The following is a 26297-nucleotide window of genomic DNA, read 5'->3' as shown; positions in this document are numbered from 1 at the left end:
TTGAGACCAAAGCTGTTGCTGCTGATGTGATATGACAGGAAGCAGAAGGAGGGTGGGCCCTAGCGGGGCACATAGCAGAGATATTTTTTTAAAAAAGCAGTGCTTCTGATATGCCGGAGACAGAAGGGGCGTGAGTGAAAGGAAACGTTCGTTGCTGGAGGAAAGACTCCAAATTTAAATATCGCCCGCGACCAATCAGCACAGCGGTGTTTAAATCTGGAGCCAAGATCGGTGATTGGTCGCGTCCGATATTTAAATTTGGCGCCCAAATTGGTGATTGGTCGCGGGCAGCGCCAGCGACCAATCAGCGATTTTTAACACAAATGTCCGGACCTTTGTAACACCATGCGGATACTGTGGGGACATCAGCGGCTACGGTGTGAAGGGAGGATCGGGGAGCGGCGCTGCCTGTGCGGATACTTCTGCTGCGAGAACCAGGGACATGAGCGAGCGCTCGCAGCAGAAGTATCCCGACCCGCAGCGCCGCTCCCCGGTCCTCCCTTCACACCCTAGCCGCTGATGTCCCCACAGTATCCGCATGGTGTTACAAATTTAAACATCGCTCTGCTGATTGGTCGCGGTCGCGACCAAACAGCAGTATTGTCGCCAAATTTAAACACCTCTTTGCTGATTGGTCGCGGTCGCGACTAATCAGCGATTTTGGTGCCAAATTTAAACACGCTCTCCATTCCTCACTAACACGGTTCGCTGATTGCTCGCGGCCGCCGCCCGCGACCGATCAGCGATTTTGGCGCCAAATTTAAACAACGCTCTGCTGATTGGTCGAAGCCGGCGACCGCGACCAATCAGCAGAGCGATGCAGAGCGGGGTTTAAATTTGGCCCCAAAGTCGCTGATTAGTCGTGTCTGACGGCCGCGACCAATCAACAGAGCGTTGTTTAAATTTTGCGCCAAAATCGCTGATTGGTCGCGGCCGTCAGACGCGACTAATCAGCGACTTTGGAGACAAATTTAAACACCGCTCTGCTGATTGGTCGCGACTAATCAGCGATTTTGGTGCCAAATTTAAACACGCTCTCCAGTCCTCACTAACACGGTTCGCAGATTGGTCGCGGGCGGCGGCCGCGACCAATCACCGATATTGCCGCCAAATTTTAACACCGCTTTGCTGATTGGTCGCGGTTGCCGAACGCGACCAATCAACGATTTGGGCGCCAAATTTAAACGCCGCTCTGCTAATTGCGCCCCGTCGGCCGCATACCTATTCTAGAATACCCGATGCGTTCGAATCGGGCCACCATCTAGTAAATCATGTTTTTCAAGGATTCTGATGGAAACCTCGACTCAATGCTCAGCAGAGCACTGCATAAGTGTGAACCTACGCTATACATTAACATAAGTTGTCAAACAATTTAAGATTTTCTTTCTAACATTTAACCAATCAGTGTATAACACTAAAGGCCCCCATAAACATTAGATTAGAATTGATCGAAACAATCAATTTCGCAAGGACTAGTCTGACATTTATGTTTTGGGGGAATCGGGAGAGATATCTCTTGGCTAAATAAGAAATAAAAGATTCAGAAAAATATATTCTGTTTGGTCCTTGCTTCCACCAACAGTAGCCTTCAACCAAAGCTCTGCAAGGCCCAAAAGACATTGGGGAAGATTTACCAATAATGCAACTTTACATGAGATTAAAACCAGAAATAAAAGCAAAAATCCTGTCCAATATTTGGACAGCGTAAACTTAGAATAGAATATGTGGCAAATTTATCACATTGGCTCATTCTGGTTAATAAATTTGGCACATCTTTACTCTTTTGTCAAGCATTACATCCCCTCCTTGTTGATTTACTTTGTGCCTCCTTTTTGTTCCTAAATTTTGGTGCAATTAGATGCACGTTAGCTACAATGTGACAAGTCCTTTACTACTAACCACACTCCTTGACACCTGTCCAGGGTCCAGGCTCTGCTCCTTTCACCCCAATCTGCTATACTCTGTTGTGCTCCATGTCGGCTTTGCAAGTGGCCCGGCATGCTCCAACGTGATCATCTGGATAGGCCTATATAAGGCCCACCAAGACACACACCTGTGTGTTGGTATTAAGACTCTTAGTTTTCTTGTGTCCTGTCTGCCCGCGGTCTCCTCTGCTTCCATACCTGCTTCAGGTGTCCTGTCTGCCTTCCACCTCCAGTGCTTCTAGTCTTTGTTTGTCGGGTGCCTTATCTGCTTGCTGCACAGACGCCCGTGGCCCGTGTGCCCATCTGAACCTGGGGCTTGAAGAATCCACCTCATCAGGTGAGCTGAAATATTTCTCTAGCAACAAGCCAAAAGTGTCTCAAACATTAATAAATAGCTCTAAATCTAGACATGATAAATTTGATTAAAAAAAATGCTCCAAAATTTTATGCATTTTCCACCAAAGTTGAGGCGCACTCACAATACTAAATCTGCCCTATTCTATATTTATTTTGCTTACATATAGAGCACCATTAAATTCCACAGCACTTTATAGACATCATCATTACTGTCTCCATTGGGGCTCACAATATAGATTTCCTATCAGTGTGGGAGAAAACCAGAGTACCAGGAGGAAACCCAGGGAGAACATACAAACTCCTTGCAGATGTTCTCCTTAGGCTTGTTACAATTTGAGAATTAACATAGACTGAACCTAGTTGACAGGTGTTTGTTGCTTTATTTCAGTATTAGGCAGGTAAAATTAATTTCCAATTTTCCCAATTGACAAGGATGTACACATAATTCACAGTTCTTTAACATAAAGTAAAGGATCACTACTGCCAACTTTCATTTCTTTACCCTAGGTGTAGTTGAGAGAGGTAGCTAGGAATGAAAACACCAGGACATATTGTGACATGGATAATAATTTCTGGACCGCATCTGTCCTCCCAATTGGAGAAGCGGGCACCTGGTAGTTTACATATGATAGTGCTGAGGTATTGTAACTACTTCTGGTCAGACCTATGACAAATAACATGGTATTGGAATACAGATTGAGTAGATTCATGTAGTTCATTCAGATGAGTGCAGACACCATGACACCAGGGAACCCGTCACAAATTGATCTGCTTGTCATTGAAGGCATGAAAGCTCTCCAAGAAGTGTCCATTAAACTGGTTCCTTAAGTCATCAGGGACACAGTCCGAACATTTGTAGTGTTCTCTCACCCATTTGCCTCCATCACTGTCCTCAATACAGATGGTAGCAACTCCTATAGGAAAAAGACAATGATTAAGTCAATGACTTGTGTATGGCACAGCGCCTCTTCCATCCATTCCTCACACCATCACCTAGTAGACAGACCGGTTTCACGCATCAGTGTTTCGCAGTTCGAGTACAGACAGCGATGCACCGACTGGCTGTGGACTTGCTGACCCAAACTTGACACCGTCATAGCAATATATGAGGCTATCGAGTTCGGGTCAAGGAACGGTGTATTACACGTACGTGTGAAACAGGCCTTACTATTCTGCTATTAGAGACTTCTGTAGCATACAATATATAAAAAGAAAATTAAAATGTGGTGGAGTTATGCATCTGAGCACAGGCTTCTCGTTCTGAGAAAAATAAAAAATCTGAAACTTTTTATTTCTTTAAATATTTTGGCTCTTACCTGCAACAATCCCACCTTGATCTTCCACTAGTTTAATAGCAGCTCTCATAGTTCCTCCAGTCTCAATCCACTGGTCCACTAATAAGATGCGCACACCTAGAAACACAAGTCCTGGACATGAGAAATCTGCTTTCTAAACTCCACTGAATCACAGGTTATGAGCCATTCAAATTTGTATTTATCTACATATCCTTTATATTAAAGGGTTGTCTGGAGAGGAAAGTTTATGTACAGATTTGTTTTAAAAAAAAAATTAAACCTGAAATACTCATCTTCAGGATTCTCTCCCATTCTTGTTCTGCCTTGTCCCTCACCAATCTTCTTCCTGCTGCAATGATAATGTCACTGCCAGGAAACATGTCACCTCTGGAGCCAGACTCTGACTATGGCAGATCATAGGTTGGCTTTATCATTCACGTGTGCGTGTGGAGGTGAGCGCGTCTGAGGGTGAGCGCGTCTGAGGGTGAGCGCGTCTGAGGGTGAGCGCGCCTGAGGGTGAGCGCGCCTGAGGGGGGGGGGGGGGAGCGTCTGAGGGGGGGGGGGGAGCGTCTGAGGGGGGGGGGGGAGCGTCTGAGGGGGGGGGGGGGAGCGTCTGAGGGGGGGCGTCAGCATGTGAGGGTGAGAGCGGGTGAGGGTGAGAGCGGGTGAGGGTGAGCGGGTAACGATGAGCGGGTGAGGGTGTAAGGGCGAGTGGGTGAGGGTGACCATGTGAGGGTGAGCGTGTGCAGGTGTGAGGGTAAGCGTGTGGAGGTGTGCGTGTGAGCGTGTGAGCATGTGAGCGTGAGAGGGTGAGCGTGAGAGGGTGAGCGTGAGAGGGTGAGCGTGAGAGGGTGAGCGTGAGAGGGTGAGCGTGAGAGGGTGAGCGTGTGGAGGTGTGCGGGTGAGCGGGTGAGCATGTGAGGGTGAGGGTGAGCGTGTGAGGGTGAGCGTGTGAGGGTGAGCGTGTGAGGGTGAGCGTGTGAGGGTGAGCGTGTGAGGGTGAGCGTGTGAGGGTGAGCGTGTGAGGGTGTGCGTGTGAGGGTGAGCCGCTAACGGCCGCTATCTTGTTCTGAAATCCCGCGTCGCTGATTGGCTGCGGCCGGACCAATCAGCGACGTGGGATTTCCTGGACTGACAGACAGACAGACAGATGGGATAAGACAATTATATATATTAGATGTACATACATGATGCCTAAAATGTTGATGTTAAAAACAATTTTTAAGTACCCTAGCAGCGAATTCTGTGTTAAAAGCAGGAAGTCTGTTATTCAGATCCTCCATTAGGCAGCTACAATGTAGAGAGGAGCAGCCACTAAGAGCTTGTTCATCTCTAGATACAACTCATTTATGTCAATGTGTTACTTGTAATGCAACACTTTTCCTATGGTGGCATTGCTAGAAAATAAAATACTTGCTGCCAACTTCCACCGAAGGTTATACTGAGTCCAAGAGCAGATGAACTGCATGTGACCGTCCCCCTGTACAGGGACCTGTGGTGGAGGGCTTGGGGGTAGTCACACTATGTATTCTTTCAGTTTTCTCCTGTGACTAAGAACAGAGGATGGAGACACAGCATGTGTCTGTGCTCATTAGATGCCTTTATATCTATTTGCGTTTCTTGAAGTGTGGTCTTCCCTAGGATTCAAACTCAGAAGCTATGACATGGCAGGCTGCAGCTTTAACAGTTTAACCACAGGTTTCACTGCAAAGTATAGGAGGATTTTCTCTGTAAAATGGTTTTTATTACAGGCATATTGTACTGGTATACATAGATGTACAGTGCTCAGCAAAAATGAGTACACCCCAACATATTTGACAGAATTAACATTTTTTGTGAGATACCATACTACAAAGTACTCCGGCAAATGAGGGCCATTGATTGCAAACAAGATTTGTTATTTTGCACACCCAAAAAACTAATATTCCTAAAAAAAATAATTCAAGACCATGTTGCAAAAAATGAGTACACCCCAATGAAAGTCTTGGAAGCAAAGCTAAAGTGGAAACTACAAAATTCTAAATAGCAAGAAATGCAATCACAGGTAAGTCTAATTATACAGTAAACAGGTGTCCAGCAGATGACTACAAAAGGGCGTTAATTAAGGAACACCCCTTCCTATTTCATGCTGTCATCAGTGGCACCACATGGAAGAGAAATGTCATAAGATCTGAGACAGAAAATAATTTCTGTACCCAAGAAAGGTGAAGCCGGGAAGAAGATCAGCAAAGCTTTACTTATCATTCAGAATACTGTAACAAAAGTGATACAAAAATATAATAAATATGGAACAGCAATCGTCTCCCAGACGCTCAGGCTGACCATGGAAGTCAAAACCTAAACAGAAGTGTCCTCTGATGAGAAGGGTTGAAGAAAATCGACCAGTAAGTTCACTGCAGTTATCTAAAGAAGTAGAAAGCCAAACAGGGGTGAATGTTTCCCATAACACAATATGGCCTACACTGCAGAGGATTGGCATGCATGGGTGTCATCCACAAAGAAAACCTCTCCTAAAATCCCATGCACAAAAAAGCTCACCTACAATTTACCATGGTCCATGCTGAAAAATATGAAAACTACTGGGACTCTGGAGTGATGAGACCAAGATAAATGTTCTTGGAACTGATGGTTTGAAAACTGTAGGGTATTAAAAAGGTGAAAAGTGCAAAGAAAAATGCATGGTGCCTACAGTGAGACATAGTGGTGGCTGTGTCCTTATGTGGGAGTGCATGAGTGCTGCTGGTGTCAGGAAGATATATTTCATTGATGTTTTATCGTGAATTCACAGATGTACTGCTCTATATTGAAAAATAAGATGCTACCATCATCTTGTGCCCTTGGTAGACGTGCACTTTTCCAACCTGACAATGATCCAAAACACACATCCAAGGTCACTGTTGCATTTTCGAAGAACAGTGTGAAAGTGATTCAGTGGCTCCTGATCTGAACCCAGTCAAACACCTATGGGGAATTCTGAAGAGACAAGTTGATCATCACTCTCCATCCAGCATCCAGGCTATAGTAATGCAAGTTAGATTATTAACCTTACTTTCATGTTGTGGGTTAAGAAAATGAAATGTTCTATGAGACTCAGTCTTGTCAAAATTGTTCTTGTTTTCTGTGAGATATTGACTAAAATCTTACTTTTCAAATGGAGTGTACTCATTTATGCTGATCATTGTATCTCTTTACAGGGCTGGACATACCATTGGTGCAACCTGTGCAGTAGCACAGGGGCCAAAGAGGTAAGGGGGCCCAGTTTCAGCTACAAAGCAGCTCATATCACAGACACATAGAAGGGTGCATTATGATTGGACTGCAAAGCACAACTATACTGTTCTTGCACAGGGGCCCTCTTCTGTCTGTGTCTACATACCAGTACATTTCTCTGTAACTGAATATTAGGGTAAAATTTTACAAAAAAAATTGTAATGGTTTTATGGTGATGTAACGTCAATGTCTGTACGCTCTCCCTCTGCTTCTGTCATCGGGTTGCACCGCATCTTCGTTGTGGGCAACGCAGGGTAGCAATGCAGCATTTCTGTTTAAAATTCTGGGACTTGTGGTGCCGTGTCACGCAAGGTGTGGGAAAGATTTAGTGCAACACAAAGGGACGAGGGAAAGGGAGCCCAGATTCTAGGGAAAGGGGGGAGTGGAGACCTCCTAGGCTGGTCTAGTGTCACCGTGTCTCCCCTAACGACCCTATATTGGCTCTTCAGAAATCGCCGCACGCATACCTTGTCCTGCCTTTCCCTGGCGTTTGGCTAAGGCTAGGGAAGGGAGAAGATGAACACTAGTCGATCCCCACTGAACACTAAAGACAACAAGAGAGGACTAACGGGGAAATTGCTTAGATTTTTGACGACCCCAGAAAATGCACACACGTCCTCAAGCTCCAGAGAGGAAGAAGTACTGCTCTTGCTAAAGCCTTCACTAGTAGTAATGAATATCGCCGACACCTCCTTCTGAAACACAGCAGGTATTTATACACCCAGGCCAGGATGTTAATTAGCCGCAGGAAGGTAGCCGCTGGGTCCTTGAGACAGCCTCTAAGAAGGTGTCTGCAATGCCAAACGTAGAGATCTCCTGCAACCCACTGCAGGGCAACTGTCTGTCACTTCTGACACACCCGTGACATGCTGTCCAGGCAAACAGTTTGGGTGTAAATTCCTTAACATGGTTTTCTAGCTAACTCTCTTCTGTGCGCAGTTTTACAACGAGACACGAGGCTGCATGTTGCTCGTGCTACTGAGTCTAAATGTGCTACCATGGCTGCAGCTTCTCCAGACTTGTCTCCCATCATGCACATCTGTGTCGTCATTGGTTGGCAACTGCAAAGGAAGCTGCCAGCAGCGGATCTGGACAATTTGCCCAGAGCATTCAGCGTGGCAGAACATTCCTCAGACACCCATTACTAATCTCATGGATGGCTGAAAGTGGCGCTCGTATTCAATGCTGAATAAATCTATACAGGGCCGGCGTCAGCACCCGGGCAAGTGCCAGGGGCCTGAGCAGGCGGGGGGCCCACTCGCTGTCGGGCACCCCGCCACACTATGGGACCCGTGAGCGGAGGAGAGCGGTTTAAGCTCCTGCCCCCCCCCTTGCTCAGGGCCCCAGCAGCCGGCGCAATACTTACCTCTCCCCGTGCCTCCACAGCAGGTCCTGTCTCTTCCGCGGCTGCTGCACAATGACGTCTCAGGTTAGAGGGCGCGGTCTTTCCACCGCGCTCTCTCCTGAGCCGTGACAGTGCAGAGCGGGAAGACACCGGCGCGCGTGATGAGTCTGGAGCAGCGGCAGCAGGTGAGAAGTGAGGTGAGTATTTGATTTTTTTATTGTATGGAGGCATGGGGCATTATATGATGGGGTGGGGTGGGTGTGTGACATCCTGCATGGGGCATTATAAGGGGGTGGGGGTGGGGGGGGGGGACAGCCTGCATGGGGCATTATATGGGGGGGGGGGGGGGACAGCCTGCATGGAGCATTATATGGGGGCCAGTATTCTGTATGGAGCATTATATGGAGGCCAGTATCCTGTATGGAGCATTTTATGGGGGCCAGTATACTGTGTGGAGCGATTCGCCTGTTTCTGAGCTATTGTAGAATTTACAATAGATATCACTCATGTAATGTAAGAAGCTAAATCTTTGGCCTTGTACTATATATACACTGCTCAAAAAAATAAAGGGAACACTCAAATAACACATCCTAGATCTGAATGAATGAAATATTCTCATTGAATACTTTGTTCTGTACAAAGTTGAATGTGCTGACAACAAAATCACACAAAAATCATCAATGGAAATCAAATGCATTAACCAATGGAGGCCTGGATTTGGAGTCACCCTCAAAATTAAAGTGGAAAAACACCCTACAGGCTGATCCAACTTTGATGTAATGTCCTTAAAACAAGTTAAAATGAGGCTCAGTATTGTGTGTGGCCTCCACGTGCCTGTATGACCTCCCTACAATGCCTGGGCATGCTCCTGATGAGGTTGCGGATGGTCTCCTGTGGGATCTCCTTCCAGACCTGGACTAAAGCATCCACCAACTCCTGGACAGTCTGTGGTGCAACTTGACGTTGGTGGATGGAGCGAGACATGATGTCCCAGATGTGCTCAATCGGATTCAGGTCTGGGGAACGGGCGGGCCAGTCCATAGCTTTAATGCCTTCATCTCGCAGGAACTGCTGACACACTCCAGCCACATGAGGTCTGGCATGGTCCTGCATTAGGAGGAACCCAGGGCCAACCGCACCAGCATATGGTCTCACAAGGGGTCTGAGGATCTCATCTCTGTACCTAATGGCAGTCAGGCTACCTCTGGCGAGCACATGGAGCGCTGTGCGGCCCTCCAAAGAATGCCACCCCACACCATTACTGACCCACTGCCAAACTGGTCATGCTGAAGGATGTTGCAGGCAGCAGATCGCTCTCCACGCCGTCTCCAGACTCTGTCACGTCTGTCACATGTGCTCAGTGTGAACTTGCTTTCATCTGTGAAGAACACAGGGCGCAAGTGGAGACTTTGCCAATCCTGGTGTTCTGTGGCAAATGCCAAGCGTCCTGCACGGTGTTGAGCTGTGAGCACAACCCCCATCTGTGGACGTCGGGCCCTCATACCACCCTCATGGAGTCGGTTTCTAACAGTTTGTGCAGACACATGCACATTTGTGCCCTGCTGGAGGTCATTTTGCAGGGCTCTGGCAGTGCTCCTCCTGTCCCTCTTTGTACAAAGGCGAACGTAGCAGTCCTGCTGCTGGGTTGTTGCCCTACTACGGCCCCCTCCACGTCTCCTGGTGTACTGGCCTGTCTCCTGGTAGCGCCTCCAGCCTCTGAACACTATGCTGACAGACACAGCAAACCTTCTTGCCACAGCTCGCATTGATGTTCCATCCTGGATGAGCTGCACTACCTGAGCAACTTCTGTGGGTTGTAGAGTCCGTCTCATGCTACCATGAGTATGAAAGCACAATCAACATTCAAAAGTGACCAAAACATCAGTCAGAAAGCATTGGTACTGAGATATGGTCTGTGGTCCCCACCTGCAAAACCACTCCTTTATTGAGGGTGTCTTGATAATTGGCAATAATTTCCATCTATTGTCTATTCCATTTGCACAACAGCATGTGAAATTGATTGTCAATCAGTGTTGCTTCCTAAGTGGACAGTTTGATTTCACAGAAGTTTGAGTTACTTGGAGATATATTCTGTTGTTTAAGTGTTCCCTTTATTTTTTTGAGCAGTGTATATATATTTCTCCGCTGTATCTGTGCATCATGAATCGTGGTATGTGTTAAAGGGGCCCACTGAGACTCTTTCGCCCAGGGCCCACAAAAACCTGGAGCCGGCCCTGAATCTAGATGTTTCTTCTTCCATTTTTTCATCATTTGCATATCACTACCATGTCTGTCTCTACTGTGATTTTTTAACCTACATAACTTTTCCTTCTTGGTGTTGCAATTTAATTATTGGGAAGTGTAGTTTTTTTTCGTGGGGTGATATCATGTTAGAAAATCTTTGTATATTGACCTTATTATCTCAGCTTATGCAGATGTCTCAGCCATGCCTGCAAGCTATGTATTCTGCTGGCTTAAAACATATTATGATCTCATACCTGATTTAATGGCATCAGTCCGAACCTCCATGTTTTTTTCTTTTCCAGAGTAGTCCACATATGACTGGCTACGTGTCTTAACACATAGGTGGCCAACTTTCCTAATGGCTAAAAATCCTTTTCCTAAATGTGAAGCTATAGCAGCTCCTGTTAGGGAAGAAAAGTTTAGAGACACTTATAGGGGTTGTCTGGAACTTTTATATTGATGGCCTATGCTTAGGGCGCAGTCAGATGGCCGTATAAATCAGAGCAGTGCAGGGACTGGCTAGCGGCACTTCCGACCCGAGCGTGACAGCTGCATAGAAATATATGAAGCAGTCACACTCCGGTCAGGAGAACCGCTGGCCACTCCATGGGCTGCGTTCCGTCTTCGCTCTTATTTATCAGCTCACTGATTCCTCTGACAAAAGGAGCAGCAAGGCTAGATAAAACAGAATCATCAGCCATCTTTGTCACACTACACATATTCATCATCATCATACTTTGGAAATTCACAATTTATACTTTGTGATGTTTACCTAGAATGAATCCCATGGCATCAATGCCAGCAACAAGATCTATCTGGTCATTCCTAAAGGGTTGCATGAGATCTTCAATGCAGTCCATCAGAGCCTATATAGGAGATGGAAGTTTGTAATCAGTAATGTACACCTTCAAAAAAATTTTTTTAATGTTATGTAAAATGTAAAGAAAACAGGAATGTGACGCGCCCCCTGGGCCGTGGGGTACCCGGAGCTGGGCTTGTAGATGCTGGGGGTTGTAGTCACAGTGGCGGTGACCCGGTCCGTGACCCAGGGCGGTCAATCCAAGGGTAGTTTATGTATAGGTTTATAATGTCCGACTACGCCACCTGTGGAGTGCGGCTAAAGGGGCCGCCGCTGCAGAACAGTCCTCTGAAGCTGGTGGTATTGCAGCAAGGGTATTCTTACTCCCCACAGGAAGAGTGTAGCTTCAGGGCAGTGTGGGTGGATGATGGTGGTTGTAGTGCAGGGAGTCAGTAATGAACACAGAGTCCGTGTGATGCAGTCCCAAGATCTTTACTCACAGTTATTGCAGTTCTGGTTACAGGGACCCATGTAACGGCCCTCGTCGTTCTGTGCTCACTCAGTGAGGGGTTCAGCCGACCCCCAGGTAACTCCGGAGTATTTAGCAGGACCCCCTTCTGTGTGTCCTTTCTCTGGCCTTATCCCTGCACCTCACACCCAGTGACACTTCTATCCGGTATCCTCGGGCCTTGTCGGGCGACGTGTGTTCCGTCCCCTGGGTCCTATGTGGCTACCTTCTTAGTGAGACTGGTGTGGACTTTGGCCTGCAGTACATGAAATGCTGCAGCCTCCGGTTTCTAGTTGAGCCTTGCTGTTTCTCCGCTAGTTGAGGGATCGGTTCCCCTTATCTGGCCTGACCCCTCTACCTCCTGGTAGCAGCGGGCATACGGGTGGCTTTCTGCACGGCTCGTACCTCTAGGGTCCCTTCTCTTCTCCTCCTTGAGCCTTCCTGCTCCCTCTCCTCTCTGCTTCAGTCCTGGGCCTCACAGCCGAGGCCCGCCTCTGGAGCAGAGCTCGTACAGAGCCCCTGCTCCTGTCACTTCTCCTCTGACTGTCTGACTGAACTAAGATGGTGTCTCTATTTTATATTCTCTCTGTCATGTGCTCCCAGGATCTATGTCCTCCACCCCATCCACTACATGGTTCCCCCTCTCTAGGTGGTTCCCCCCACTCCAGCCAGGGATCATAGACTGTGCTCTCCCGTAGGAGCAATCTCGCCCAGTCCCCCGGAAATGTGGTATAGTGAATGCAGGTGTTAGGGTCCCGAGCAGTACTCCTTCCTTACCTGAGAGTGAGATACCGCACCCCTGGGTGAGATGCAATACCTCTGTGGCGACTGAACCCTCAGGGGCGCCACAAATGCAATGATGTGGAAAACTCTTATAACCATATTAATTCACAACAGGACATAGTACACAGATCAGAAGGTGAAAGTTAGACATTTTTTGAAATTTCACGTGAAAAAAATAAAAATAAATAACTAATTTAGAAATTGATGACGGATGTCAAACAATTTGGGGTTGTATTGTATATACATAATGTTTTGTAATGCATCTAAACTATAATAAATAGTATTCTTAGCACAGAAAATGAATTTATTTGTTGTGTGGACTATTAATAAATATACAAAAATCTTCATCATTTAGAAGTAAGTGAATCTAGTAATGGTATATTGTAAATGGTAGGAACTACAGCAAAACCTTGATACGGACCATTAACATAAGTGCCACTATATTAAATGAACACTACAAACAGGGTGTGTGCTATGGACAACAATCCTCTATTGTTAGAAGGATCCCTCAGTAATAAGTTGCTACCATTTTATAGCAATGCTCAGGCCCCCAGCCTTCTGTTATACATTATACATTAGTTAAAGTGGGAAACTAAAGGTCCCCATATACTTTAGATGAGAGTTATCTGAGCTCTTCGATTTTGAGAATCTGAAGGGGGCTTCCCAACTCTCCCGCAACAGATGTTCTTGGAGAGTAAAGGATCGAGCTGTTGGAATTTCAATGGTCGATCCCTTTGTTTTTTCCAGGAGATAAGTCACTGCTAGAGGCATATGGCAGCGGCTTTTTCCTCTCTCTCCATGAAAAAAACATGAACGCTCTGCCAACTCGATCGCTCCTCTGCATGGGGGAGTCGACCTAGTTTTCTGCCGAAGGAACATTTAGCTGACAACTATCTCATGTGCATGACAGCTTAAGGCAATGTGATTGGTGGATAAATTTATCCATCAATCTATTGTAAAGCATTATATACATTAATCTTATATAAGCTATATGATGCACCAATATACAGAGTTGGAACTAACCTCCCGGTGACAGTAGAGCCTTGATGGGTCCAGCCAAGCATAGTTTGGCCCTTTTTCATTAGGAGCCATTAATGATAGATACCAGCCTGGAATTTTCTTCTCTGGACTCTTGTAAAGGTCCAAGTGAACAAGAGAGGAGTTGCAACCTTTAAATTTTTAAATAGAAATATAAAAGATCAGATCTTAAAATATAACGGTTCTTTGTTATGGATAAAATATTTATGATATATGTACCATCCAGCCATAAAAATAAAATCATCTGTCTAATATTGTACGACAGCTATAACATTGACTTCACTGGATCTCGGAAGAATTCCTGTGAAGTCTAAGGTCGGTTTCACATGTCCGCATATCTCCGGTACCGGAGATATCCGTGTCCTGTGTGTCAGAGTGTGTGACACGTGTGGCAATCGTGTTTTGCATCAGGATCACAAGGACGGCGCCTGGGAATCAGCACTACAGTTAACGCTGTTCCCAACCGCTGGTGCTGAACACTGCCCTCATCATGGTTCCCTGCCGGCGCTGTGATCAGCACCAGCAGGGACCATGATGAGGACAGTGGTAGTCTGCTCCTGCAGTGTCCCCACCTGTAAAAACAAGAATCAAATAATAAAATGCATGTAACGCACCTCTACTAGGTGTCCCTCGTTGTAATCCATGCGACCGCTGCTGCAGAGGAGCCGGGGAGAATGAGCTGCTCCGGAACTGCGCTCAGTGTGTACAGGACACCGCTCCTAGGCTCAGCTCCAGAGCTGCTCATTCTCCTCAGCTCCTCTGCAGCAGCAGTTACACGGATTTCAGGGGGGAACACCTAGGAGAGGCGAGTACATTGATCTTATTATTTTATTCTTATTTTTACAGGTGGGGACACCGCAGGAGCAGACTACCACTACCCTCATCATAGTCCCTGCTGGTGCTGATCTCTAACTTTTACTGTAACTGTAGCGCTGGTTCCCAGGCGCCAGTCCGTGTCAAACTGATGACGCATGGATGTCATCCGTGCATGTTCAGCATGAGGCACTTTTGCGGACCGTGTGTCCACAAAAAAACTGACTTGTCTCCGTGTGGAGCACATGGACACAGTCCATGAAAACACACTGAGATGTGCACAGACCCATTCACTTGAGTGGGTCTGTGTGTGTCAGTGTCTCCGGTATTTGTGAAAACTGTTACCACTCGTAACGGAGATGCTGACTTGTGAAAGAGCCCTAAAACAAAGAGGTTAGAAGCAGAACCTGACAGGTCCCCCAGGTCCTTCAACCCACCAGCATTTGTTTGTTTGTTGTTAAATACCCTGCCTAACCAGCCCTTTGTAGTAATTATCACATTAATACATGTTTACATGTTTAAAAAAAGTTTTATAAAGTTTGCTTTTCCTATGCTAATTAGGCCTTTGACTAGTCGATGGGGTGTTGCTTTCCCCTGACTAGTTGTCTTTCTCTGCATGATTTGCAAGAGCTGGCACCATCGGCAGCTCTCTGCCAATCTCACACAAGTACACGGCTTTTCTCGCCCACGTCATTGCGCCTCTGAAGCCGGTTGTATGCGTCCTGACTCCAGAGGTGCACTGCAAAAACCTGGAGTCGTGCCTTCATGAAGCAGACAGACTCACTTTGTGTTCTGACCTCATTTTTGGCAGTGTCTGCCTTGTTGAGGAGAGCACAAAATTGTGGTCAACTGTGTTTTTGTGCCCAACTCAAAAAGGCAGACACTGCCAAAAATGAAGTCAGAGCACAAAGTGACTCTGTCTGCTTCATTAAAGTCAATGGTCCCGTCGGAAAACACACCTGTATCCCATTTTTCAGGGCTTCAGACGCCATGACGGAACCACTGGCGTGTAGCTAAAACGTGTTGTGAACCTGGCCTTAAAAAGATGTGTCCCTGGGGTCACAAACTTTTTAAGAGCTTAGATAATACACGTTCTAATATCAAGCAGACAGGATGAGTCAGATTTACTAATCCTGTCTAATATACTGTATATTACAATGTTAATTTAGGAGGCAAGTTTTTAGTTGTTTTTTTGCATAGTTTTGTGATTTTTGGAGTGTTTTTTTTTTTAACTGGCTTTTTTTGTCACCTTTATCAAGTTTTAGGTGTATGCCTCTTAATGAGTTTGACATATTTTATTTCAGCGCACCCTTCATTAAAGTTAACATATGAAGTGACAGTCTTAATAGACTGGGGCCTAAATTTGTCAAAAAGATCTGATCCAATATAATTGGTAAATCTGTTGCAATTAGGGTTGAGCGAATATGTTCTGTCCGAGTATTCTCGGCCGAGCTCCGAGTATTTACAGCTGCTCGGTGATATGGTTGAATCGCTCCCGTGTGCATGATTTGCAACTGTTTGACAGCTTTATTACATGTGAGGAATGTGTAAGAAATAGACATTCCTCACATGTAGTAAAACTGTCAGTCGCAAATCATGCACACGGGGAGCGATTCAACCATATCACCGAGCAGCTGTAAATACTCGGAGCTCGGCCCGAGCATACTCGGCGAAAGGGTTAATAGAACATACTCGCTCAACACTAGTTGCAATATGTGCAATTCTAGTGCCGGTATAATTGGGATTCTGAGCAATTACTGAGCAAATAGAAATCAATAGTGCAATGACTTCTGCCATTCAGATATCCGTAGAGTCCGGCAGAATATAGCACTTTCAGGGATTTTTTTTTCTCTACCAAAGATTATACTGAGCATGGGCTGATATGTGCAGTACAGACACACTAAGGCCTGTTTCACATCACGTATTTGTGGTGTGCGTAACGTATCCGTCACACTGTAAAAAAAAAAAGTATTAAAATGGATACGATTGTATTTAAATAGATTACAATAGGAAAACAGTGTGTCCAATGGGAATCAGTATGACATGTTTGTGTACCGTTTCAATTGTTTTTTTTTTTTACAGGATGCAACGGTTGAAAATCAGATTAGTATTTTATAGCATTGAAGTCTATGGGGGATTGATACAAGCCTATTGTCATACATTTGCATCCACTTTTTTCCTCATCTTTTTGCCAGAAAACATGTCACATAATCTCCTGACACTCGTCCTTACTTCTTTAAAAAATTCTGCTGTTACATCAGGTTTTTTACTCCGGTCACATCCAAAGCTGCAGTCACTATTCTGTGTCAGATCATGTCTTAGGCTATGTGCGCACGTTCAGGATTTGAAGCAGAAATTTCTGCATCTCTTAGCAGGAGAAATGCTGCAGGAAATAAACTTGTGTTTTGCCGCGTTTTTGATGCAGTTTTTAAAGTGCTTTTGTACATCAATGAATGCTTTTTGGAGCTAAATAAAGTTATTTGAATAAAGTAACATGGGACATTGCTTTAACCCTTGGATTACCGTCATACCTGGGGTGAGTATATTAGTTAATTTAAATGATTAAAGAATGTGTCTGTTGTATTTCAAATAAAGTGTTTAATCTGTGTCTGTGTATTTATTTAACACTTTATTTGAAAATTGAGACTGGCGTATCCGCTACAGAAATTGACATGCTGCAGGTGAGTTTGGGTACGTACCCACAGTCAGGAGCCGCTGCAGGTTTGAAGCTGTGTATTTATGCAACGTCAAACCTGCAGCGTCCAGATGTTACAGCATAGTTGATGAGATTTCTAGAAATCCCATGTCCTCTATGCGTGCATCTGAGGCTGTGGATCACCCGCGGACACTTACATGCGGTGCGTCTTTCAGGACTGTAGCATGTCAAATTCTCTTGCGGAGTCGCTTGTCTCCGCTACAGAAATTTGAACACTAGAAAGTATTGAATGAGATAAATCCGCAAGGTTCAGTAAACACATGCAGATTTACCTGTGTTCAATACAATACAGCGTTTAGGACGCAGCAAAAATATGCCATGGTCAAAGCGCTGCTACATCCGAATCGTGGGCACATAGCCTAAAAAAAAATTTTAAAAATGGGGTGGCCTTCCGCGTCATTTTTATAACCAGCAGAGGGAAAGCCGATCGCTGGGGCTGATATTAGTAGCCGGGAAAGGGGCCATTAGTCAAAAATGTTCCCTGGCTATTAATAACAGCCCACAGCTATTTGCTTAGCCTTTACTGGCTAGATTACTGGTTTACAACGCTTTTTCAATACTGACATGGCCAGAATAAAATATTTTATTGAAATAAAATTACACACAGTTTTAATCATTTTTTTATTACATGCCCAGTCCCCGAATCCCTCGATCTTCTGTAAAAAAAAAACAAAAATAAAAAAACAACTGCCATCACAATGTAACCCAGATTGTCCCTCGGCGATCCGGGTCACTTCTACAGCAGCCACATCAATCACTGATGTCACCGCTGTAGAAGACAGCACTGTACACTGACAGGAGTGTAAAATCACTCCTGTTAGTGTATTTCGCTGTGCTGCAGGAGTGAGGTCACTTGGGTTCATCAGCTGATCAGCCCCGGTGACCTCAGCATCAGTGGTATGTGGGAACATTCTCACAAATGTTCCTAGGCAGCACAGGTGCCATAAACTGAGGTCCCAAGCTCATCAGCTGATCTCCAGCTGTGAACTCGTGTGACCTCACTCCTGCAGCACAGCAATGTACACTGCCGGGAGCGAGCGCTCTCCCGTCAGTGTACCGCCGGATGATCAGGATGCCGAGGGATTTCGTGAGGACACCAAGAGGACAGTGGGGGGACTACAGACAGGTGAGCATAGGTGCTTTTTTTTTTTTTTTATTTTTTTATATACACACTCGCCTAGCACACACCGACTCGGTTGAGGAGACTAATGCTCCCCTCAGCTGCGCTGCTCTCGCTGTTATTAGCCGGAGCGGCGGTCGGATGATGGGAGAAATAGTCTTCCCCAGCTGACCCGTGTACCACTCTATGTGCGTTTTTGCAGTGTATTTGACCCATTGACTAGTCAAATACGCAGCAAACAACCGCTTCAATTAAAGTCAATGGGCGGGAAACGCTGCATTTACGCTACATAGAATGGACATTCTGTGCATTTAACCACAATGACAACCCGGAGTGGAAAATTCGGCGTCATGTGCACAGCACATCAGGATGGTCATTGCATTAGCTGGCAGACAGATTACATAGCATTTTTGATGCGTTTCCGCAAAAAAAAAAAAAAAAACGCCATGAAAACGCATCAAAAACGCACAGTGTGTACTTAACCTTATACTACAGTCATATCCAGAGCTACAGCAACAATTATGTTGCTACATCAAGCTTTAGGGTATGTGCACACATTAAGTATTTGGTGCAGAAATTTCTACACCAGTTCTGCATCTCTTGGCAGGAAAAAACGCAGTGACAAAAAAAACACATTTTTGCTGTGTTTTTTTTGCGTTTTTGGTGCAGATTTTTTTTTTAACATGGGTGAAATCTGCAGCAAAAACACTGAAATAATTGACATGCTGTAAATTTAAATCTGCAAGTCACAAATAACCAAAGTGTGCATGAGACTTCAGGATTCTCATTCACTTCGCTGGCATCAGGAAACCCTTCAGGCCTTGTGACAAATCTGTGTAGCACCCTGAGGATTCGGCTGCTACAGGGGTATTGCACCTCAACCCAGAGGTGTGATATTCCACTCCCGGGTAAGGATGGAGTGTGGAACTGAGCTCGGTAGGCTGCATGCACTACACACATCCCATTTCCGAGGAACAGGCCGACGGTACTCCCACTTAGAAATGTGCAGGTACGACCGAGTCTGTTCCTGGCTGGAGTGGGAGGGGGGTGGTACATCCCAAGTAGTGTAGGGGCAGATAGGGGGGGCAGCCTGGGTAAAGATAGGAGCTCATTGGGTGCTGGTCACCTGAGCTCACACATAGAGGGTGTATATAAGGTGGGCACCAACTAAGAACAGGGTCAGATGCAGAGAACAAGTCAGGAGCAGAGGAGAAGGAAAGACCCAGAGTGAGAGAGGAGAGAGAGAGACCCAGAGGCACAGAAGAACAGGACTCTAAGATCCCAAATTAAAACCCCGGGTGAAGAGTCGGCATCAGGGTACCGGAACCCAAGCTGGTGGGGGTAAAAACATTCCCCAGCCAGAGACCGGAGACCGTGGGCAGCGTTTGCCACGGTCACCCACTACATCCACCCCGAAGGCACACCACATGAAGGGTCAGGGAACCCAAGGCCAAGGGTGTCCCAACAGAAGGCCCGAGGGAGCTGGACCTAGGTGGATCACTGGTGGGGACGGCCAGAGAACGGGACAGAAGGAGAGCTCAGGGCCACGCTCCGGACTTGTTTGGGGGTTGGCTGGATCCAGGACCTGGTGGACGCAGCACGGCTCGGGTGGTCACTCGGAGCTGGAGTGACCAGTACAACATCTGCAGTAAGTAAACACCCTTAACTGCATAACCCGACTCTGTCTTCACTGCCGTCTGCACTGCACCACCACAACCCCCATCCTCTGCACCTGTTCCCCCTGAGGCTATACCCCTCCCGTTGGGGGTTATCATCACAAGCTGCACCTGCACCATCAGCCTCAGCGGACCCTGCTGCAGCGGCGGCCACAGTGACCGCATCACAACGGGTGGCGTAGTCGACACAAAAGAACTCTTAATAACATCTGTAGGACTGCCACATAACACTGAGCTTGACGCCCTGGGCACGGGGCCGGGTCACAGCCGCTCGGAGTCTACAACCCCCCATCTGATCCGGTGCCGGGTATTCCCCTCAAAAAGGAATATGTCCCAGGGGGCGCGTCAACTTTGGCGTAGTCGGCAGGATTACGTGCCCGCAACACCCGGGTACTGCGTGCCTGAAGAAAAGTGCAAGTTTACCTCAGAAAGAAGTCTCCCGCCGGTTCCGGAGGGTCCACACCATCGGACCCCATCACAGGTCGTGTCCCGCCGATTGTCCGCCATTTCCAGCTTGTTCCCGCCATCTGCAGAGTTTCCCGCCACTGGGCGACGCTTCCCGCCAAATCCGAAGATTTCCCGCCTTGGAAGAGCAGCGGACGCCATTATGGGCGTGCCAAAGGAGGGCAAGAGGCTGCCTCCCATCGTGGGCCGGGACAGAAAATGGCGCCAAAAGTGGAAACCGCCCCCACCAACAGAGACTGTGATGCTGGAGGTGTCTGTCAGCGTGAAAGAACTACCCCTGGAGCTGACAGTCACCGAGTTGCCCCGGGACCGCCCTCGAAGTGGGAGGAGACGAAAGGAGAGAACAAAGATGGGTGCCGCCTGGAGCAGTCTGGAGCGAGCACACCCGGAGGCAGGAAGCCTGGAGAGGAGTAGCAGAGAATCTCACCCGGAGATGTCCAGAGAGCAGAGCAGCACCGGCCCGCTGGCCAGGAGCCTGCTGGAAGAAGAGCAGAGCAGCACCGACCCGTTGGTCAGGAGCCTGCTAGACACCACGACCCCGCTAGGCCTAGTGGAGGTCCTTGCACAGCTCCCCCGAGACCGGGAGTGTGCACAAACTGCCCTGGAGGGCCTCGCACGGAGGATGGCCCGGGTACAGCGAGAGATATTGGCGGAATGGAGCCGGGAGATGGCCCAGCAAGCTGAAACCAAGACCCGGAGCACGCCAGCCAAGAGGAAACAGACTGCCTCTGAGGATGGCGCGGGAGGACCAAAGGCCGGAGACGGCGCCGAGAAGGGAGCTGAACGCATGGAGGCAGGTAAAGGGGACGTCTACACCCCAAGCCGGGACACTGCTTACCTGCCCCAGCTCCCCGTCGCAGAGCCCGAAAGTCCCCCTGCTGTGCCCGAAAATGCCATGTCACCGACGCAGACTAGGCCCCAACCGGAAGCCGCCGCCGCGACCCCTGTGACGTCACACGCCTCGACCCCGAGCGTGACCAAGCAGGAAGTACCACCAGCCTGGTCGCAGGGCCTAGAATTCCCGGGCGTCGCATCACCAACAGCGCCCCCTACCTCCGCGGAGCCTCCGGCCTGGCCGCAAGGCCAGGTAGCCCAGGGTGCCGCCGTCCTAACGGTGCCCTTCACCTTCCAGGTACCCCAGGCCTGGCCGCAAGGCCCGGGCATCCCGGGCGCTAACACCACCGCGCCCATAAGACCTAAAGTGCCGCATCTGGGAGAGGACCTGTACGCCCAGCATACGTGCCCGGATGGGCAGCCATTTATATGGCCACCGGAGTTCCACCATCCCCGACTCCGGAGAGAGAGACCCCTGGATGAACCCCTGATCCCGGCTCCAAAGCCCGTAAAGAGGATCTCGCCCCCGCTAGCGGAAGCGCAGTTCGAGTGGGACCCCACCGGAGAAGATCTCATGGGGTTCACTCAAGAGACTCGGGCAGCTGCAGCGGAGCGTGCTGAGTGCTGCCGCCAACAGCTCGAGGAGTTTGCGAGGGAGCGGAGAGAGAGGCGGGTCCGGGAACAACAAGCCCAGATAAGGAGCGCGGAGCAGAAGAGCCGAGCCAGGAGAGACCCCCGTGCAGCGCATTGTCCCCGCACCATCGGGACAGTGATCAAGTTCAACCAGCAGCATGGGTGGGGCTTCATCAGAGACCACAACACCCCCGGCGACGTTTTTGTAACGCGCAGAGACGTTGAGTCCCATCTGCCGGAGGGGCACAGAGGTCGTGACCTTTATATCGGGGACGAGGTCACCTTTACCCGGCACAAGTGTGCCAAAGGACCTTACGCCCTCCACGTACACCGCCTGACGGAGGAGGAGTTGCGGTGCGAGGAGGAGGAGCAAGAGGACCCGGACGGGTCTGAAGTTACCACCAGCTATAAGCAAAGAGCAGGAGGAAGACGCCGTTGAGTGCGGCAGAGCAGGTGCTGTAAATAAGTTACCCAATCGGGGTATAAAGAAACTGAAACTGTTGCTACATATATATAGTCCCCGTTGGGACCAGCTGAGTGAACTGTTTACCCGTTTACCCCTTAATCCCACAGGCTGAGGACTGTGAGCAGCCATTCCCTTTCCCTCCTTACCTGGCCGAGGACTGAGAGCGGCCAACTTCCCCTGTAAATAGTTGCGCGTCCTAAAGCGCCCCCTACCGGTTTTATAGGAAAACCAGTTCTTCTAAGAGACTGTCGCACTTTTCCCGGACACACGTTGCACAGTGTCCGGAGGAGGAACCAGAAACAAGAGACGACGAGAATGTTTTATCTGAAAAGTTTTATATATATATAATGTTTTATATGTTTTATATGTTTATAAAAATTTGTATGTTTTGGTGATGTTTTATGTCTTACAGCCCGAGGACGTGCTGTGATTTACCAGGGGGGAATGTAGCACCCTGAGGATTCGGCTGCTACAGGGGTATTGCACCTCAACCCAGAGGTGTGATATTCCACTCCCGGGTAAGGATGGAGTGTGGAACTGAGCTCGGTAGGCTGCATGCACTACACACATCCCATTTCCGAGGAACAGGCCGACGGTACTCCCACTTAGAAATGTGCAGGTACGACCGAGTCTGTTCCTGGCTGGAGTGGGAGGGGGGTGGTACATCCCAAGTAGTGTAGGGGCAGATAGGGGGGGCAGCCTGGGTAAAGATAGGAGCTCATTGGGTGCTGGTCACCTGAGCTCACACATAGAGGGTGTATATAAGGTGGGCACCAACTAAGAACAGGGTCAGATGCAGAGAACAAGTCAGGAGCAGAGGAGAAGGAAAGACCCAGAGTGAGAGAGGAGAGAGAGAGACCCAGAGGCACAGAAGAACAGGACTCTAAGATCCCAAATTAAAACCCCGGGTGAAGAGTCGGCATCAGGGTACCGGAACCCAAGCTGGTGGGGGTAAAAACATTCCCCAGCCAGAGACCGGAGACCGTGGGCAGCGTTTGCCACGGTCACCCACTACATCCACCCCGAAGGCACACCACATGAAGGGTCAGGGAACCCAAGGCCAAGGGTGTCCCAACAGAAGGCCCGAGGGAGCTGGACCTAGGTGGATCACTGGTGGGGACGGCCAGAGAACGGGACAGAAGGAGAGCTCAGGGCCACGCTCCGGACTTGTTTGGGGGTTGGCTGGATCCAGGACCTGGTGGACGCAGCACGGCTCGGGTGGTCACTCGGAGCTGGAGTGACCAGTACAACATCTGCAGTAAGTAAACACCCTTAACTGCATAACCCGACTCTGTCTTCACTGCCGTCTGCACTGCACCACCACAACCCCCATCCTCTGCACCTGTTCCCCCTGAGGCTATACCCCTCCCGTTGGGGGTTATCATCACAAGCTGCACCTGCACCATCAGCCTCAGCGGACCCTGCTGCAGCGGCGGCCACAGTGACCGCATCACAACGGGTGGCGTAGTCGACACAAAAGAACTCTTAATAACATCTGTAGGACTGCCACATAACACTGAGCTTGACGCCCTGGGCACGGGGCCGGGTCACAGCCGCTCGGAGACTACAACCCCCCATCTGATCCGGTGCCGGGTATTCCCCTCAAAAAGGAATATGTCCCAGGGGGCGCGTCATCTGCACTGAATAAAAACAGCAAAAACACAATGTGTGCATTTAATACTTCATTCACCTCCAGAGCTGCAGTTACTACTCTGTTGTTACATCTTGTCTTATACTCCAGTCACATCCAGAGCTGCAGAGATGACGCCTATATACAACTTTAGGCCACGGCCCCACTATCAGTATTTTTCTCAGGAGTGGGTGATAAATGCAGAATTGGTGACCTCTTTCTATTATACCTTTGCTCTGATTGTTCCTCATCTGGTTTTGTCTCCCACTCCTGAGAAAAAATACTGACCGAATACTGACCAAATACTGATAGTGGGGCTGTGGCCTATCAGTATAACTCACAGGTCCTAACATTACATACACTCCAGCTAATCTATTTTTTTTGTGATACTTGGGCATTAATTTGAGGTCTGACATGGAGCAGTGGTTTATATCTGTAAAAATTGGAGGCAATCTACGATTTTTGGACCAGTTGTCCAGAGAAAATATAAATGTAGGTCGGCAGCCCCGCAGTGCGGTAGAGCACCTAGGTCTGAACATTTATATTCTCCTACAAAAAGTTGGAATAATGGATTGGGAGGTTCAGGACTGCGCCTCCACCTCCCCTCTGCCATCATGGCTCGTGCAGACGACCGCATTTTGGTCTGAGTGCGATCTGACAAAACATCGGATCACACTCAGACCAATGTTATTCTATGGGGTCGTGCACATGTTTGAGTTTTTCCTCGAACGGAGTCTGTTTGAGAAAAAAAAGAAAAACCGCAGAATGTACAATTTGACCCATGCATGTCTATGAGGTAATGGAAAAAAAAATCGGACAGCACTCAGATGACATTTTCACCGACTGACAGAATGGAGAAGACGGAGACCGCCATCTACCACTATGGACACTTTGTCAGCAAGTGACAACTGGTTGCTGTTACAGCCTGTGGTGGCCATAAGAAGTTTCCTGCAATTTATCAGTCATTTATCCATTATTACCAGTAATCACAAAGCTACATTGCTGGCAGGTCTTATACAACTGCAGCATTCATGGAAGATAGCGCCAGCATATACCATAGCGCTGTATACAAATGTAATCACTCACATCGGCCCCTGTCCCCATTAGGGCTCATAGATTACAGAGAACTCCCAGGAATATTACCTACAGAATGTGGAAATCTTAGGAAGCAGAAGGCAGGGTTTTCCTTGCTGACTCAGAACTTTGCACTTGGAGATCATATGCACAAATGCTGGATGGAGGGGGATGGGGGAGTTTGTCAGTTGGGTGGGTGCAGCTCTGCAGTGCACACATTATAACTCACCCCTTATTTCAGCCCTGATTATTGCCCTGATGGCATAAATCCCTAGCAGTGCACACATTTCCAGCACAGACACAGCAGTTTTCATCTTACCTGGCATTTTAAAAGTTTGGATAGTCACAAACTTTGCTCCCTGGTTGTTACGCTTGTTCCTTGCCCAGTTATGTAACTGAAGTGCAAGATAAACTCATCCACTGCTATAAGGGGAAACAGAAGTCTGTTAATATCCGTGTGACGGGTGGGTAAATGGTCAACACCCACTGAGTGGTCTTTGGACAGACTAAAGGAGAAAGAGAGAGAAGGCGATGTGTGCTGTGTTTTAAAAAAGAAGGAAAAAACAACATAATACCTTGTATACAGCTGTACATAGCCGCGGTAATCAGCAAAAAGTACATTAACCCTTAACGACCAGGCCTGGGTGGGCCTTAAAGGGGTTTTCCCACATAGAAAAGTTGATTTTAATCAATAAATCTTGGAATAATAATAATTTACACAATTGGATGTGTTTAAATAAAATGTTCCTGTGCTGAGATAATCTTATTGTTAGACCCCCTCCTGTTAGATTTTGCTATGTTGTGTTTTGCGGTCACGTGACCACCTGCCTATATATTCCAGCTCCGCCCATCTGGCTTTGCTGGACTGCAGTGTTTTTTTTTTTTTTTTTGCCTGTCTCTAGCCAGGTGCTTTGGTGCCTATCTCTGTCTAGTTTGCTTGGTCCTCTGGGACCTCTAGTACTTTTTGTCAGTTTGTCTTTTTGCTCTGCAACAACTTCTGTTAGGAGGTGTCCCATTTTTGTCCCAGTCCTTAGTTCTTTTAGGGACCCCTCCCTTTATTCTATAGGTCTCCGTTCAGACTAGCCGAGGACGAAGGCAGGTCTGTTCACAAGGAACAGGCTGCCCGCTACATCGTAGGGATTCAGCTTAGTCTTACTGTAGGGACAGCTTTTCCTATCTTTCCTTAGTTTATGTTGCAGATCATAACACTTATAAATTTGCCCCTGCCGTGTACTGTGTAATGGCTGTGTCTGACCATGCAGGAACATGGTCTGATCATACCACAGCTCCTGGGCAGGGGAGGAAG

At 47.8% G+C, this 26297-nt stretch overlaps 1 protein-coding gene across 3 annotated transcripts; it reads right to left on the bottom strand.

The window, feature by feature from the left end:
* Window positions 1–2642: 2642 nt before the first annotated feature.
* Window positions 2643–25595, bottom strand: LOC141253019 (adenine phosphoribosyltransferase-like). 3 transcript variants are annotated; one of them, XM_073670773.1, is made up of 7 exons: window positions 25567–25595; window positions 25311–25414; window positions 13550–13695; window positions 11209–11302; window positions 10691–10837; window positions 3599–3694; window positions 2643–3196 (listed from the first exon to the last, which is right to left on the bottom strand). In XM_073670773.1, the coding sequence occupies exons 2-7, from the start codon at window positions 25315–25317 to the stop codon at window positions 3039–3041; spliced, it is 648 nt and encodes a 215-aa protein (XP_073526874.1). In that variant the 5' UTR covers window positions 25318–25414; window positions 25567–25595; the 3' UTR covers window positions 2643–3038. The 3 variants fall into 3 exon arrangements, with proteins under 3 accessions (XP_073526874.1, XP_073526873.1, XP_073526875.1); XM_073670772.1 differs by lacking the exon at window positions 25567–25595 and having other exon boundaries at window positions 25311–25500; XM_073670774.1 differs by lacking the exons at window positions 25311–25414; window positions 25567–25595 and adding an exon at window positions 25061–25140.
* Between the last annotated feature and the right edge of the window lie 702 nt (window positions 25596–26297).

The sequence above is a fragment of the Phyllobates terribilis genome, unplaced genomic scaffold, assembly GCF_046119375.1.
Source record: "Phyllobates terribilis strain yellow unplaced genomic scaffold, ASM4611937v1 Scaffold_2__4_contigs__length_985480577, whole genome shotgun sequence".
Taxonomy (NCBI): domain Eukaryota; kingdom Metazoa; phylum Chordata; class Amphibia; order Anura; family Dendrobatidae; genus Phyllobates; species Phyllobates terribilis.
Note: the sequence above shows the minus strand (reverse complement) of the source record. Positions and strands in the feature narration are given on the sequence as shown.